Here is a 17,873-nt window from a genome sequence, read left to right as displayed (position 1 = left end):
GGAAAAACGCTACCTTGAAATGCTGGACATGTAGGACTTTACATTCTGGCTCTTTGGCGTTTCCTCGGACATTGGAAGAGTAACTGTGCACACTTGGGAACGCCTGCCCATAACAGGGTTGCAGATTTCAGCCCAGGCAGGGGTGACTAACCCAGAGCTCGAGGAACAGGGAGAGGGGGTAGCTCCATGCTCAGGAAGGGTAGGAGAGCTTCACCCATGGGAAGCACCTGCTGCTTGCACAGGGAGGCCCAGACTCTCTCCCCAGTGAGAAGGGTGCAAGGGCCACGTTTGCTTCCTGACTGTGACCCGGGGAGGTTTCATACACACACACACACACAAAGGCTCAGCACCAGCAGGAATGACTGATAGCAGTCAGCGAGCCCCACCAGCCCCTTCGTATTTGGGGGTTTGGTCTTTAATCCCTGCAGGCTGGGGAAGGCTTCAAAGCCCAACATCTCACTTGTTGCCCCACCACATGGCCACCAGGCCCTCTGTGAGAGGTGGGGTGCTGCTGTTTTCTCAACAGAGCTGATTGCTGCTGTGTTTTATGAGGACCCCAATCCCTACCAGAAAGCATTAGTGGTGACCGCATGATGTCCCGGGGCTCTGCTGCCAGCTCTGAGTGAGCAGGCATGGATGCATACAAGGGAAAGCTCTGGTCGTCCTTGGAGCTTTATGGCCAAAATTAAGATGGCCAACAGAGCTAGGAGTCTGTGGGGATGGGTGATGAGCTTTGAGGGATCACAGTTCTGGATGAACATGCCTAAAATCTCCCTAAGCCCTTCTTCTAGTACTGATGTCCTTTAGGACTAGGAGCTAGTTCATGCAATTATTTCCATTCCCTGATTGATTTATGGCGATCAGTAATATTACTGTAGGACAGAGGCTCTGGTAAAGAACCGAGACCATCAATAGTAGGGTTTTGTACGAATAAGGAGCAAGCAGTCACAATCTAGAAATAACTCCTGGGACCAGGCATAAAGCTTTAGAAAAGGTCTTTGGGGCTTTGAATCCCCCAAGGAGAGAGAGCAGTTGAGGGAGAGATTGCGAAAAAAATAGGATTTGTGAACTTGAAAATGTCACACATTTTTCTGTTGAGGCTGTGCCTGGTTGCTGTTGTTAATGTGTTACTGTAACACCTGCTGGCCCTGATTAGGATTCCTGCGGGATGGTATAATCACAGAGCACAATGTGGCCACAAAGGAATTACAACTTATGACCCGCAGCATACAAAGGGGGAAGAATGATAGACTCAAGCAGATATATGCTGTTTTATCCATATGTATGGCCTGTATGGATGCATTTGTGTCTTCATTTACTATTTTGTTTTAGCTCCATAAACATCAGTGCTCCCTTATAACTCCGAGCCCAGCCACTATAAGTTGGCTGCTCTTATGGTATCATTGAAGTAGATCTTGAATAGGGATTTGAAATAGGAGAAAATGACAGTTTAGGCTTAGGCTACTGTAAGCTGCGCCGGCTGAGGGACAAATTTACATTTAGATTGAGCCTCTTCACATCTTCTCTAAGTAATTGTAAACTCTCTCATGCCTCAGCCCTAGAAAAGAATTTAGGCAGCCCTGCACTGCCAAAAACTGTGCCTTACGCTTTGTAAGATGTGTGATAGCTAATCTAAGTAGTCGAGCTTAGCATCTACTTTTCATCATTATTTGTGCAAATACAACTCAGTTATCAAATGTCTGCATTAATCAGACAAAGGATATCAGTATTGCCAAAATAAATTTGTTGTAAAAGTGTTACGTCTGATTATTTGTATTATTCAACCAACACCCAGACGTCCTATTATGTTAAGAGCTACACAAGCATATAAGAACCCATTCCACCACCAGGGAGTGTAATGACTAATTTACGATAAGAGAAAACAATTGGACATTACAAGCACATAAAAAGAAAGGGAGAGGAGAATTAGGGTAAGCGTGATAGTCTGTTCTTGCATGTTCCTATGAGAACCATTAGCAACTTTTAAGTAAAGGAAAAAATGGTTTGATATAAATAAATAAGAAATATGATATCAGCAATCCTTACTGGGCATTTGCCTAGCCCAGTGGAGATTTCCGTGGTATGTACTTAGCTTTCATATTAGGGTCTTATTCTCATTCACGCCATGTCTATTTACACCGCTCTCGTAGGGATCTCCAAATGGCATCGCACCGACAGCAGAGGACAGAGAAACACAGCCAAAATACTGTGGAAAAAACCATAAAATAGCAAAAAATATATTTATTCATGTATTTGCAATGTAAAATTGACAAGGTAACCACAGCAATCTGGACTCTGTTGGGCACTCAAGTGTCTCAGATGAATTCTCCCAGACAATTCCCAGCCTTTTGCGAATGTGCTCCTTTTTTCACCTCCCTAATTCTTTTCCCCTCCAGTGCAAAGAAGCCTGGCACTGTCTCTCAGCTATTGTTTGTAGAAAAGTGGCTTATCTTGAGCCATACTTTTTCCTTTCATTTTCCTTTTGAATTGAACTGTTCTGTTCATGGGGCAAAGTCAAAACAGGGTACTCATAAATTATTACAGAGCAGTTCCTCTTTCATCACAGGAATAGAACCCATTGCAAATGTAATAGGCGAAGCTGGAATTCCCATCTATTCTTGGAAGTTATAGCCAAAAACAAGTGAGAGTGACAATACAGTAGAGCAAAACAACCTTTCTGATATCTCTTATCTAGGGCAACATCCATAATATGTAGTATTTCCATAATAATTACTATTTCTCAAGATGAAATACAGCAACTGCCATCTCTTTCACTCTCAAGCATTCTTGAAAAGGAGGATTGCTTGAACTGACCAGCAGCATATTGCCAAAAACCCTGCCAACTAAGAGCCCAGCAGCTTGGTAGGAAACACTGATAATGTGTAATGGCCTGACAAATGCTATGTCATTAAAATGTAGCAATTGTTTGTATTTCATAAGTCGTTCTTCTAGCTCGAACTCTACCTGAGCCACTTCATATTGCCTCTCTAGACGGGTTATCTCACCCAGTCAAGTAAATTACTACTGTTGTACGCGGAGGGAGGGTGAGGGGGCTTACACCCGCCAGCGGGTTTGCTGTGTTTTCCTTTCCTCGGGGTCTTTTGTATAATTTTTAAAGGACTTGGCCCAACGAAGTCTTCCCGGTAGCCCTACTAGATGTGCGGACAGGCAGCAGCAAGTGCAATCTCTGCCACAGAAGGTACTTTGCTGTGTGACCTGAAAGGCACATCTGGATGCGGGAACCGAGCCGCCCGGCAGCGATGCCAACGGGGGGAAACTGTGAGCCGTGACAGAAGCTGATTTTGCCAAAAGATTAAAACAACCCCACCCGACAACGGCAGCGACTCGCCCGGTGGGTGCCCTGGAGCAGGGCTTTCATCTCCCGCCCACTCGCGGAAGGACCGCACCGCCGTGCCGCGGAGGGCTGTCCCACCGGCCGGGGACGGGGAGGGACCCCGGCCGCCGCCCCCGCTGCCGGCCCGGAGCCCCGGCTTTCTCCAGGGTGCTGCAGCCGCCCCCAGCCCGGCCCCGCCGGCAGCCCGCCCATCACCGCGCTCTCCCGGCGGGCGCTGCCCACGCCGGCTGCCCGGGGCGGTGCCGAGGAGCTGCTCCCCGCTCGTGGAGACCTGTAAATACAGCTCCGATTTGAATATTATTATTTTTTTTCACCTCCGCAGCCTTGGCAGAGTAAAGACTACCTGTTGCGTACTCCTGTAGCAGCCTCGGTGCTGCTATTCAGCAGGATAAATCCGTTTTCCCGTCGTTTACCGGGACAAGGGCTGCCGGGATGCCAGCGCGGTCCCAGCTCTGCCCCAGGCAGGCCGGCCCGGGCAACGTCGTCTGGCACCGGACCCGCCCCGGGACCGCCAGGCCCAGCGGCCGATCTTACCTTGGCCGCCCTGACTGCTGGGCGATGGTGCCGGTGCCCTCAGGCTCCGGCCGTCGCCGGGGCTCTTGCTATCGGGGTAATACCCTGCGCCCAGATGAGCGGAGCGGGGGACCCGGAGCGCCCCAGGGTAGCGTCCCCCCAAAACCCCCGGGACTGCCCTTCCTCGGGGCGCGCTGCAGCCGCTGCCGTTCAGACGTGGGTGACTTGAGCCTCCCAAGGACTTCGTGAGCTGAGCACGCATTTACCGCCTTCCTCTGACAGATAAGGGAGCCACCGTCCAAGGTCCCGCTGTGCCCGAGCGGAGGAGTCAGAAACATCCTGGCTGCTGCTGCTCCGCTCTACCCATTAGGCTGCGCCTCTTTCCCACGCTTGAGCCTCTCCTCCCTTTCATTTACTCTCCGGGTGCTTTGCAAATGTAAGGGCTGTAATTTCATATCCCCGTGCTCCAAAAGGATGGGTCCGTGCCTTTTGTAGTTTAGCCACAGCCAGGAACCGGCTGATTCCCTCCGACAGTCAGCCCTGCCTCTCGGTGAACCTGTGTCTGCCTTGAGCAAAGAGATAATGCGGCGGCTGTTGTTTTGTCGCTGCCGGTCTCTGGAGAGAGGGTTTCCATGAAGTCTTAGCTCGGAAAAAAAAAAAAAAAAAAAAAAATACACGGGCAACGCTACACAGCTCGTGTAGAGGGGAAATTAAATTTTCTCCCCAGATTAGGCTTTCTGATGGGAAGCGGCTGGCAGAGGCGCCCCTATAATAAAGCGTGCGAGGAAAGTAGTTTGCAGGGAGAGCAGCCTGGCTCGCTGACAGCGGAGGCGGATCCTGCGCACAGGCGGGCAGCGCCGCGCCGGAGCGGCCCCGGCAGCAGCAGGGCTATTTCAGGAGCCGGGCGGAGGCGGCGGCCGGAGCCGGAGCCGGAGCCGGGGCTGGGGCTGGGGCCGGGGGCAGCGGGAGCCATGGGGTTCGCGGCGGCGGCGGTGGGCTGAGCGGGGGCTGGCGAGCGGAGGCGAAGGCAGCCGGGAAACACGCCTTCGCCTCGGCTTGAGGGGAAAAGGAGGGTTTTTTTGGGCTGCATCACAACTTGAGCTGCATCAAGCTGAGCCAGGCAGAGAGGGGAGCGGGAGGGGAAGGAGAGGGAGGAGGAGGAGACGGCTGCCACCGGGGGATTTGGGCTCGTTTTATTGAAACAAATCAGTGCTCGGGAGAGAGCGGCGAGGAGGAGGAGGAGGAGAAGGAGGAGGAGGAGGAGGAGGTGGGGGTGGGGGGGCAGGAAGAGGGGGATCGAGAAAGAAAAGTGTGAGGGCTGTGGCTGGGAGAAGCAGAAGTGATGAGAGAGCGAGCGGGGAGGCTGGAGGAGGCTGCCCGTCCTGCTGCTGCGCCCCGCGGGGACCGCCGCTCCTGCCGCCGCCGGGCGCCCCCGCGGCCGCCGCTGCCGCCCCGCCGCCCCCGGCCCGCGCCATGGAGGCGCTGAACGGCCCCGGCCCCGGCCCGGGGCCCGGCGACGCGCTGCGGCCGCCGCCGCCGCCGCCTTCGCCCGGCCACCACCACCCGCACGCCGAGAAGAAGAGGCTGCACCGCGCCCCGTCGCCCGCCAGACCCTTCCTCAAGGACCTCCACGCCCGCGCCGCCGCCGCCAAGCCGCCGCCCGCCCCCCCCAAGTCCCCCGGCCTCCCCGGCCGGGCGCCCCCGTCGCCGCACCCGGGCGCCCACCCGCCGGCCGCGGGGCTGCTGGCGGCGCCAGGCCGCCTCTCCCGCCGCCCCGCCGCCCCGGGGGGCAAGGCCGCCGCCGCCGGCACCGCCGCCGGCAGGGCGGGCGCCAAGGCCGCCCCCTGCGCCAAGCGGGCGGCCCGCGGTCCGGAGCCGGGCCCCGGCGGCCGGGGCGGGGGGCGGCAGCCCGGCGGCGAGGCGGCCCCGCCGCCCGGCAAGGGCAGGAAGGGGAAGCGGGGCTCCGCGGCGGGCAGCGGCCATGCGGCGGCGGCGCTGGCCCGCGTCGGCCACACGGACAGCAGCTCCGACCTCTCCGACTGCCCCTCCGAGCCGCTCTCCGACGAGCAGCGCCTGGCCCCGGCCGCCAGCAGCGACGCCGAGTCCGGCACCGGCTCCAGCGACCGCGAGCGGGAGCCGCCCGCCGCCCAGCCCGCCGCCGCCGCCGAGCCGACCCGCGCCGGCCCCGGCCCCGGCTCCGGGCGCGGAGCGCCGCCGCTCCCCGGCCCCCGCGGGGATCCGCTGCCCGCGCCCCCGGGCGGGGGGCGAGCCCCGAGCCGCGGGGAGCCGCCGCCGGCGGCCCCGGAGGAGCTGCAGCGGGAGGTGGAGGAGCTGCGCTCGGAGAACGAGTACCTCAAGGTGAGCATCGCCCGCAGAGCCCGGCTTGGCGGGTCCCGGCCCGGGGAAGGGAAGGGAAGGGAGGGGAAGGGGGAGGCAGCGCTAGAGGCGCAGCCCCCTCCCGCCCGCCTCTGCGGGGTCCGCGCTGGGGGCGGCGGGCGGGTGGATTCGCGCAGCCTGAAGTCACCTCCCGTGGGACCCCCCCACCCCCGCCCGACCAAATGCCCGATTTCACCCGCGGGAGAGAAATAGGTGCAGGGAGAGCCAAAAGCCCCGCAAAGCGGGGCCGAGGCACGGCTTAAGGGCATTAAGGGACTTAAGCGTGTGATCACGGCTCCCTGCAAAAGCCCGATTTGTGGAGGCTGGACGAACGTAAGCCTGGTGCAACGTGTGCTGTGGCAATGTTACGTTTGGTCGGCGTGGTGGTAGCTCAGCACACCCCAACTCTTTCTAAAGCACCGCAAACACTCTACCGGTTAGCAAGACCTTGCTTTCCAGGAACTGTTTTCCTCAGTATCACCCTTTAAGAAAAGCCAAAGAAACCGGTTCCCTCACTTGCTGTGGAAAGGATGACAGCGTTATGTTGTCTGTTTATTGTGTTACTTTATCACTGGGAAGTGAAGCCACTCGTTGTGAAGTACTAATAGACTAACAAGAGCAGCAATAAAAAGTGTCATTGCATCCCTGCGCGGGTAGAAAACTACATCTGTGTGCATTCATCCTCGGAGAAACAGAAAAGCTAAATTCAGGCGTGCTCTGAGCTGGGTTGACCTGCGGGAACCTTTAGCTGGACTTGCACTTACAATCTGATCTTTTGGCACAGCAAAGAGGCTACATCCATAAAGATCTATAAATAAGATAAACTGAGATAATCATGTAACCGCAGCTACGGTACCATTTGACTCTGCTGCTGGTGAGAACAATCTTTGTTCCCTGATTTTGGAAACACCCTGTTGTCAAGCAAAATGACCATGGAAATCCATGGGAGTTTTGCTCGGATAAGGACTGGAGTTGGGTGTAACCTTGAGAGAGAAGGGTGGTAAAGGTAGAGACTGGGCTTGTTAAGGGCTTTTGGCTCAGGGACAAGAAACGATGTTCAGCATAGCAAAAGGTTAACAGCAGGGGTGCTGCAAGGTTCTTTGCTGGGTCTGGTGCTGCTTAATGAACTGGGAAAAGGAACGAGCAATGATACAGCAAAATTTTCGGATGACAGTAAGTTTTTTTACTTTAAGTCAAGCCCAGCAAAGACCAGACAGAACTTAATCATAGACTTAACCCCTGAGGAATAAGTGAAAAATTAAGGCAGGGGATGGGAAATAAATCTCAGTATTGAAAATCTGAAGCACTTGGAGAGAAGGACTAAGTATGCACTTTTCTGGGTTTTAAATGTGCTGCATTATCTCAGGAGCATCATGAGAGAAGGAGCAATGAAAATCTCTGCTCAGTGTGAAACTGCAGGCAAAAATTGTTAGATTTCAGTGAGAACTGAACAGAGAATAACAAAGAAAATATAATGTTTATAGGTCTATAGCTGTTACACAGATCAGTGGGTGTACCTGAAACACTGTGAGCACTGCTGGTCATCTAGAAAAGGATAATACAGAACTAGACCAATAAAAATTACTGGTGCATAGCAAAGCTTTTATAGCACTCATTGATGGAAAACTCCAGAGTGTCTTAGGGAAATGTAATAGTCTATAAAATGATGAGCAGCACAGAGAACCTTTATCAGAAGCTTCTGTTTTACTTGACAGCCCAGAAACAAGAGGAGATGTAATGAAATCAGAATTGATAATAGGAATTGCTTTAGGAGTACGTAAACTGGCACTGCCATTAGAAATCATGGAGGCCAAAAGCCCAGGAGCACCTCTTTGCCTTACAGGATTTGCACAACTCTAGTACTTAAACTTGAACCCTTTATGAAGGATGTGTTAAGCCTCTTGTTTCATACTGAAAGTAATTTTTAACTATGGGAAACCGAAAAAAAGAATTTGTCTGAATTGTCTAGGACCGACCACTGTTAGGGTGTCCCACCTGAGGGACTTTCTGATCACGGGACCTGATTGACATTGGCAAGTCCTAGGTAAATAACTTTATTCTGCATCATTTCAAACTTCTCACCCTGTGCAACAGTGTCTTCAGGTCTTTCACCTTGATGTCCTCATCATCTACAGCACTTGTGTCCCTTCTTTGATTTGGACTATGACTTTTTCAGGCTACAAGTATTTCTGAGACCAGTAGGATAATACAGACTGGTTTCTTGGGGCTCAGTGTCTCAGCTGACTTCCAGTGGGCATGTCCTGGTGCCTGGAAAGCCACGAGCTCACACTGTCGCCTCTTCTGAGGGGAATAAGTACATGGTCTGTCTGCTCTCCTTGGCCACCCGGGTGCATGAAGTCTTAGCAGTTCTGCTCCTCTCTCGAAATGGTTGGAAACAGCCAGTGGCACAAAAGTTATCAGGAGAATTCCCAAACTTCATTTTCCTTTCCTAGGGAAACCTATAAAAACCTTCTGCAAATTAAAACCACAGCATTGCCTGAGTTGTTTACTTGTGGGTTTGTTCCTCGTGTTTTTTACAATGCAGTTCTCTTGGTTGGTATTGGGGCGAGCTGTGTTTCTCCTTTAGCTGGAGGGGGCTAAGGGATAACGGGGAAGCTGTCAGCTGTAAATAGACAAATGATTCGATAAATCCCAGAAGAAACTGTTAATTTCCTGAGAATGGCCATACGCCGAATTTTGTAGTTTTCACTCCTCCTTATCCCTCCCTGCAGCTGGAGTGCAACAGTAAGTGTGCATAATTTTAAAGCCTGTTTTAGGGAAATTTATCATTCATATAGGAAGGTCTTTCATGTGGCTGGAACATAGGTTATCGAAGATAGTGTGTGTACATAGACTTAGTGATAAAGATTACTGGAGATTAAAGGGCTACCAGAAAAAACAAAACAAACAGTCATTTGTTTTTATTTCTACTCAAGAAGTGCTAGAAACTCTCCCAGAGTGCTCCATAGAAGCCTTTGCAAAACAAACTCTTGGTGCTGCAAACATCTCAGACTTCATATACTGTGAGCCAGACCTCAACATGATAGCAAGTTACCACCTTATATATTTCCAGGGACTGTGATTTTACCCTAGATGAGACTTTGGCTCCAGCAGTGGCCAACTACCCGTAAAGTTAAGCCTGTAGGTGAAGTGGTTGAAGAGAAGTGTTTACATTGGGAAGTGTCTCTTCTCCTACCTCTGTGAAGTTTCATCATTGATTTCAGTTTCATATATTTCTTGCATAACCTTATTTCAGCTACCTATGGGGGAAGACTGTAATACTATAGCAGCATTTAAAAGGTATCATTTATTTGTTCATGTGTAAGAGAGAAATTATGTCGTGGTGCCTGACTCTGTGGAGCCAGGAGGTCATCAGTAAGTGCTAGCGGAAGGTAAAGTTTTAGTTATTGCTAGCCAGTCCTGTTAGTAATAGCAAAATACTGCCCACACAAGTGGTTGTTTTTCAGGATTACTTTAAAGTGTCCAGCATGGGGAGAAGTGTCATGCACTATGCAAGTCCTTGGGAAACTTTGAAAGAAGCTCTTTGTGGTGTAGAGCCCTCTAAAGGATGAGGGATCCTAAGGAAGAGGACCCAGATTTTATCCATGAAAAATGTTCTTGCTTTATCTTGGCCAAAGTTTAATTCAGACTGCTTTAATTAAATAAACGTGCTAGCAGAAACAGCAGTGGTATTTTAGCCGTGACACATGCCCCTTTTCTTTTTACATCCTTCATGGCCGCAACGTGAAAGCAGCCTCCTACATGAGGCATAACACTTCATATAGCCCTTAAAACAAAACTGATGCTTGCTCTGCTTTGCTTTACTGGGCGTTCTCTTTGTGCGAGTGTTGGTTGAAGTTCAATATGCCAGAAATGGTGCTACAGTGTGGACTAGGACAAAAATATATTCTAAACTATCTTTGATTTATTAGAGAATCATCTTGTTTATCTTGCATTGTCTTTATTCTTTCTATATTCATTTTTATCTGAGACATATGCTGGATATAAATTGAATAAGGGGCCACTCCAGGCCCCTTATTCTACTCTGATACATCTAAAGGATGTTCATTTTTGTTTAAAATCACAGTGTGTGTCATATGAGGTTACATTGTATTTCTCAGCTCCCTTGAAACTGTAGATCTTCACATCCGTAGGCTTGAGATGAACTCATGAGGAGTAATACAACCGTTTCCTTTATTAACCTACAGGGAGTTGTCTATGTCAAAGGGTTTTGCAGAGCAAAAAAGACGCAAACCGATGGGACCTATTTTCTTCCGTTCAGTGAGGGTTACCGGGGTTAGCAAAACAAAGCTCGTCCCCCATCTCTGGTTGACATGCTGCTTTTCCCACCTGGTGACTGGCGGTCCCGAAGAGAACAGAGGTGATAACCCTGCCCAGGGCACAAAGCCCGCGTGGCCAGGCTCGGCTGGAGGGACGGTTAGCTGTCGGAGGGGGATGTCGCTTTGGGGAAGAATAGCGAGGCCATGTGCCTTGTTAGCCCCAGCTGTGTCCCCGTCAACCCCTGCGCTGCCTGGAGGGGATTAGCTGCATGATGCACCAGGCAATAGTTTCCCTTGATGGCCCTCAATAGATGATACCAATGTTGCACCAGCCAGATGACTGCTCGAACAGCTTCAACCGCCCCAGTCGAGGAAGTGTGTTGAAACAATACCGGGGCTAATGCTTGAATGAAGCAGAAAAGCTGCCAGATGCTGCTCTCGCTCTCGGATCCTGCAAACTTAAACCAGCCCTGAAGTCAACAGGTGCTCACGGTCCTACGATTTTTCAGTTTTCATCTTGTTTTGTGCACAAGCTTCAACAACGTCAGATCGGTGCATGACTGGTAAAGTAGTTTGGTTTGAGAGCTAGACAATAATATCAGGGGCCCAGGGACTTTAGGTTCATTAACATGTTTTGAAAGAGGCAAAAATAATAGTTGTTGCTTTCTTCCCAACCAAAGCCTTTTAAAGCATATTTATCCCTGCTGCAGTTCTGCTGTAAAGTGATATGGGGGATGTGTTTATTCCTTAGCAGCAGCAGCATCTCCTACATACAGACAGTTTGAGGTATTTAAAATACAAAAACAGAGATTACGTAAAATCACAGTTTATGAATCTCAGATTTATCAAGGACTTTCTAGAAGCTCTGGGTTCGCCAGCGCAATAGCAGCTACCCACTATAATTTCCGCCTCTCCTTCCTTCCTCACTCTCCCCTCATTTGATTTAATGTATATCAAATAACCTATTTAGAAAATAGTACTGGCATAATCTAAAAATATGACTTTTGGCTAAATTAATAAATACTTACATTTTTTACATGGACAATTGACTTCCATACTTCATTTGCATTTTCTTTAAACACTGTACAGTTTATTGGTTTTGTACGTTTTTGTCTTCCTAGTTTGAAGATGTTTTCAAGTTAGTATATAACTTCTGGACACTGATGCCTTCTAATTCACTGGAGCCTAAAGGCTTTCAGTTTGCTAATATACATAACTGTAAATTCAGAGTAATGAATTCAGTATCCATACATCTTTCATGCTATTTTCTGCATGTAATTTCTCCCTAACAGTAATTTCCAAAATTCCTTTTTTCTTTTTGACTCATGGTTGGGTTCCAGTTTTCAGTCTCTATTCACGCTCCGAGTTAAGAGCTTTTTCTGTATTAGCCAGTAATTCAGCTCAGTGAGGGTAGATCAGCAGGCTGGCCTAGACACAGCTGGTGCTGATGCCCCTACCTCTGTCTTTATATGCAGTTTGGGCTGTATTTGGTCTGGCCCCTTGAAGGAAACATCCCCATCGTGTATGTGTTTTACAGTTGTCCAGAGGACTCAAGAGTAACAGAGCACATTTGGTGCACCCTTGGAGCGTAGGTCTCTGTTTATTTTATTTCAGAAGGAACCTGGTTCTTGCGTGCTCTGTGGGCTGAATGAGTCCGCAGTCAGTGGGGATGATTGGAAAATTTACTTTCAAACCTCATTATGGATCTCAACCAGACTGACCGGGTAGACACAGGCCATCAGTTGTACAAGTATTCCTGGTCGTTTCGGTGGGAATGACTCACATGAGTATGGGTTACTTACTGTAATAGCTGCATGGCCTGACGCTTTTTCTCTCTCTCTCTCTCTCTCTCTTTTTTAAGAATCCTAAACAAGGCATATTCCTATAATTTACCCTTAATTATACTTCATTATAAATTAAATCAATAATAAACAAGCATGACATCAGTAAAGGTATTAATGAGATAATGGCTTCTCTTCTGACAGGCAAGTCTTCAATTTGCACAGTACAGATGTGAAATTACACCATCAGTATGTATTTGGCCTACGCAGCGATGGAAACTGCACACAGGCTTTCCCCTTTCCGCCAATTCACCTTGGCTTGGTAGACTGACAGGGAAACAGTGAATCCTAATTCTGTTGCTTTTGCACTGAAGTCTAGGGGAATCCTGCAAATGGACCAGCTATTTAAGTGTGGCCCTGTGTTCATACAGCCACCCCGTGAATCTCAGATGAGTGATCCCTATTAGACCCCAAATAACTGGCCTTTAGGAAGTCATTTGGGCCAAGTACCTGAAATTGTAAGCGGTTAGACTCAGGAGGAGGAGCAACTTGGATTCCTACTGCAAATTTGGGAAGAGCTGCCAGTTAGAAAGTTATTTTCTTTCCCACGCTTCCATTTGTTCTTTCTGATGACCAGGGTGACATCTGGAAAGAAAAGCAGTTTAGCTTTTTCCTAAACGATATTCTTTCTTCCAGGACTCTCTGCCTGGTGCTGTTCTTAATGATAATTATGTTATTACTTTCAGTAAATTAAAAGGGATCAAGAGGAGGCTCTCATCCCCTACAGGGATGTACAGCAAAGTGAGGCTTCTTACGCCGGCACTTAACCTCCCAATTTCAATTGCCACTTTGGGATGCTGGAGCAGGTCCTCCCTTTTTAAGGGAGGGAGCAGGCTCTCCATTTTTTAGATGCACAAAGAGGGATGGCCGCTTTCTTACTTGTTTGTTTTAATTACTTTTAAGTGCCTAGTCTGATCTCTTTCTTCAGTTTTACAATATTAAAGTCCACACTATGAAGCTCAATACCTCCTGAGAGAAAGAGCTTTAATTCTCACTCACAATAATAATAGTAATAAGAACAATACATTTTAATGAAGTCAGGGATTGGGTTTACCTAGTATTTCCCACTGCCTCGTAGCCAAAGCATCTTTTTTGTTAACTACTGAGTTTGGGATTTTTAAGGTTCTAGCTTTGCTGCATTTACTTTTGATTTCACTAATGATTGACATGTTTTCCTTCAAAGCAGTAGGTTTGCCAGTTTCATAACTAGGAACGTCACAGTTTCAGTTGTAATTTCCACTGCCCTGGGTCTTTAACTTAGCTTCCTCTGTTTTGTGTGCGTGCATCACTTTAGAAGAGGAGTTTAAGCTGTCCTGGTTTTGTAGGTGTAATCGTAACAGCTCTGACTTAGGAGATGCTAACACAAGGTTCCAGCATCTACGGCAGAATCACAAATACCTACCAAGGAGAATAAGCTGTTATGAACGGGAAGCATCTACACCCTTGCCACTGGTTTTGTGGCCTGTATTGAGAGCAAGATTATGTCTTTACTGTAACTAGTAAAAGATTATCCCAGCATCCATAATTGTGTGCTGTCATACAATATCTGAACCACATATCATTTTCCTATATTTTGATGTTTCAGAGGTGACATGCTTCTGTATGTATATTTTTTAATATATAAAAATAGGACTTCATCTTGCTACTCAAAAAGATTTAATCTGTCCCATTTGGGTTTTTCCTCCCTGGGCTGGACAGACTATGTAGGTCCAAGCCCCAGGCACTGCAGCAATAGAGCAGAAAGCGGGCTGGCGCTGCGTGCAGCCCGTATGGTGAGGTTTCTGCTCCTTATACGGTCAAAATTGTTTGTGCCCTCATTGTGTTTGCATGTATGTTGCCGTGTTCTGAAGCTCGTCCAAAGGACGCTGTATTCCTAAATACAAGGGACCGGGACACAGCTTGATTTCTATATGAAAGTTTGGGGAGTAGAAGAAAAATTAAGTGTGGAAAAGAAGCTCAATTCAGTAAAAAAAATCTGAGAGCAGAACTGTGCAAGGTTTTAAAGTACAGCTTTCTTGATTGTATCCTAAATTTTAGTTTATCTGCAAAATTACACCAGAGAAAAGCAAACTTTGTATTTATAACCAAAACCAGAGGCAAGCATAACAAAAAAAAATCACAGACTTGCAAAGTCAGAGTTGTGCTGTTAAGGGAGATTGAGAAAACTTCAGTTTTCCCAGACGTAAAAGACAGGCCTATCTATCTCCTGAAATATAGCTCATGCCAATGTCTGCAGCTTTTTGGGGAACTTCTTTGGTGGGAGGAAAGACATTGGATTCAAGTCTCCAACAGAAACAGAGTGACTCTTAAGGCTGGGAGAGCTCCCATGCCTGCCGAGAGGTTTTGGGAATATTCATTTTCAATGGGATGACTGTTTCAGGGATTGGGTTGTTTAAAATGATGTGAGTTTCACTTTCCAAATTTGGTTGTAATAAATGCTTTGAAGTCAAATATTGTGGATTATTTGTCTTTAGAAACCAACCAGGTTTACTAATTCCAAAACCTGATATAGATGAGAAGGAAGTTTAAGAGGTGAGCAATAACATTATAATTGCTCTTAGGCCACTTAATACATGAAAGCCGTTGCTTAGTTCTTAAATAGAAACATCAGATTATAAACCAGATCCCATTAATTTGGGATTCCAAAACATCTGATGACAGATGTTTTCCTCTATTGTGGATTTGTGTTTCAAAATTCAAATTTACAACCAGATTATTAATCTAACACTAGCATTCTGAAGATGATATTAGAAAGTTAATTGAACTTAAATCTACTTGAGGTAGATTCAGCTCCTGAGTCTACAGACAGCCCTAAGCAATAACTCTGGTCCTGTTCATCCCAGAGGGCTGTATTAGCTCCGACAGGTAAAGACTGTACTTTTGGTATGAGTACCTTAGCCAAAATACCTAGTCAATAAACTGGTAACACAAAAGTGTACTCCTTTTCCTAGGTTCAAAAACCACTGCTACTCTCTAACCAGTTTCTAAAACCTTGACATTTTCTTCTGCATCTCTGTCATTACTGGGTAAACTTTTACTTTACCTCTTGAAAGTGTCCATAAATGTGCAGCATAGTGAAAAAGTGTGTACATTAAAAAGTAAAACAGGTCTCCTCCCCAATTCACTCAAGCATAGGTTGCTATGTTTTTCTTTTTTAAAAATATCAATCATTTATCAAAACTTCACTGGTGTGTTGACTACAAACTGGCCAGAGTATTTGGCTATACCCTGAGGAGGAGTAGATAGGGCCCGAACCATAAAATGTTTTTAAAGAATCCTGCTGGGTTTGGTCTGCAGAGCTCATTTGCTTCCTCGCAGTCTGCTGTTTGTGATTAATTAATGTATTTGCAGCTTCTGAGGATGTCATTGCTGCAAGGGTAACTTCTGTTACTGTGCTTATACTGTTCCTTTTCAGACAGTGTATGGTGCGAGCATGACCCAGCTCACTGCGGAGTAACCCTTGAGCTTCTCCCTCCACACAAATACCCTACTCCTGCAGCTGTCCCAGGGAGATTGTGGGACAGGATGCCCCTACAGCAGAAATCTGAATATATTGAGAATGTATAGCGACAGTGGGCTTGTGAGAAAGCCAGTCTGTCCTTTCTGAGCATCTAGGGAGAACTGTGTAGAGCCCTGGGAGGGCTGTACTGGTGGAGCAAAGCCTCGCTGCTGAGCCCAAAGCGGTCATGTTGGAAATAACCAGCCTTGTGCTTACCCAAAATTTGACTTCTGCTGGCTCAACTAGCTGAAGTTAAAACATAGCTGTATAAATACTGGAGTTTTTATATGTGGATGGGATTTTGGTAGGAGTAACGGTATGATTCTAACATAACTAACCAGGCTAAAGAAGTTCAACATGTCTTCCTTTGGTCAGGACTGTGCTCAGAGACAAGATCTGTCCCTCATTGGTTATTAAAGCTCCAGTGGAGCAAGATGAATACAGGGAAAAACACGACCTTCCATCCAGTTAGGCCATGGGAAGGGGGAATGGTTGAGAGGACTACCAGGGGGATGTAGGCAGACATGTTCATGGAGGGACTGGACAGGGATGGTCCAGCCTGGGGCAGGCGGGACTTTGTCAAGGGAGCTAACTCCATAGCAGTGTCTCCTCCACCCGATACAAGTGTGAAATAGTCTCCAGCCATCCTTGGTATTTCAAGTGTCATTTAGAGATCTGAAGTGAGGTAACACTGCAGCTAGCCCTGGTGCAAGTTCTCCTTGAATCTTTCTTAAGCTATGTTTTCCACAGAAAAATTGGTCTTCAAAAAATATCAAATGCAATTTTAAAGAAAACTACTTAAAAATTAATAGTTCATTTCAAATATTCTCCTCCTGGCTCTTTTTCTTGATTTTTTTCCCCAACTTTGTTCAACGTTAGTAGAGTCATAGTTTTCCTCTCACACAGTAGTTTAATGGCTTGTACCCCTGTGCTTGGAAGACCTTTATAAGAGTTTTAGCTCTGGAGCTTCAGTCATGCTCACATTAAACAAATGGGAATGATAGAGCTTATCCTGTTCAGCCGTAAATCCTTAAATCTGACTTTAGAGAGCGTGTGCCACTCATGGTATAATGTGGAATTGGGACAGTTCATGATTCCCAGAAAAGAATGACCAGGTTATTCCCATGGGCACAGGTTTTATTTTGTCCATGTGGTCCTGTTATTGAAATGTGTGTGCACACAACAGAAACCTTCTCCTGCATCCAACCCATCTGTCATTAAGCATGTGCATAGTGCTAGGCTGAGATGGGACAGCATTTTCATATGGAGCAGTTCGGTATTTGGCGTAAAGATTCATTAAAGTTTTCAAGGGACTATTTCATTTTAAGGTAGTGCTGGTTGTTCAAGAAGGCACATCACACAGGGATGCTGAGGTACTTAGTTAAGTAGGTTTACTGTAGTCTAAATAAAGCAAGGAATTAGTTCAGATAGTGGCAAAGTATTATACACTTTTTATTTTAATTAGAGATGGTAAAATGAAGGTGTTACCAGTTTCAGGAGACAGATAAGCATCTGGTCTGTTTAGTTATTAAAGCAATTGTAAGAAATATAACAAGTATTCATTAATTTAGTTCAGCATAATTAGTCAATGTTGGGATAAAATTTCTGTTCCTATGACTTCTGGAGCTGCGTGTTGCAATCTGTATCACTTCATTAATATGGTATCCTAGTGAGCATGTTTCCTATTTTGCTCCCACGGGTGAGATTTTGAGGTATGATGGAGCACTGTTTTGACTTCTCACAGGATGAGCTGGATGAACTTCGGGCTGAAATGGAAGAAATGCGTGACAGCTATTTAGAGGAAGATGTTTACCAGCTGCAGGAGCTCCGGCGAGAGCTGGACCGGGCAAACAAGAATTGCCGCATTCTGCAATATCGTCTCAGGAAAGCGGAACAGAAAAGCTTGAAAGTTGCACAAACAGGCCATGTGGATGGAGAGCTCATTAGGAGCCTGGAACAAGATTTAAAGGTGGGTGAGAGATGTATATTCACAGCAAAAGAGAGCAGAC

The 17,873-nt window shown here is 47.5% G+C and overlaps 1 protein-coding gene across 5 annotated transcripts in view; it reads left to right on the top strand.

Moving 5' to 3' along the window:
• The first annotated feature begins 5,164 nt into the window (after window positions 1–5,164).
• MTCL1 (microtubule crosslinking factor 1) overlaps window positions 5,165–17,873 on the top strand; it is a 111,310-nt gene continuing 98,601 nt past the window's right edge. For all 5 annotated transcript variants that reach the window (XM_075494387.1, XM_075494385.1, XM_075494384.1 and 2 more), the window contains exons 1-2: window positions 5,165–6,226; window positions 17,609–17,833. In XM_075494387.1, the coding sequence (XP_075350502.1) occupies window positions 5,342–6,226; window positions 17,609–17,833 (1,110 nt within the window). In that variant the 5' untranslated portion in view covers window positions 5,165–5,341. The remainder of the gene's footprint in view (window positions 6,227–17,608; window positions 17,834–17,873) is intronic.

The sequence above is a fragment of the Mycteria americana genome, chromosome 2, assembly GCF_035582795.1.
Source record: "Mycteria americana isolate JAX WOST 10 ecotype Jacksonville Zoo and Gardens chromosome 2, USCA_MyAme_1.0, whole genome shotgun sequence".
Lineage (NCBI taxonomy): Eukaryota > Metazoa > Chordata > Aves > Ciconiiformes > Ciconiidae > Mycteria > Mycteria americana.
The sequence above is the reverse complement of the archived record's forward strand: the minus strand, read 5'-3'. Positions and strand labels throughout refer to the sequence as shown.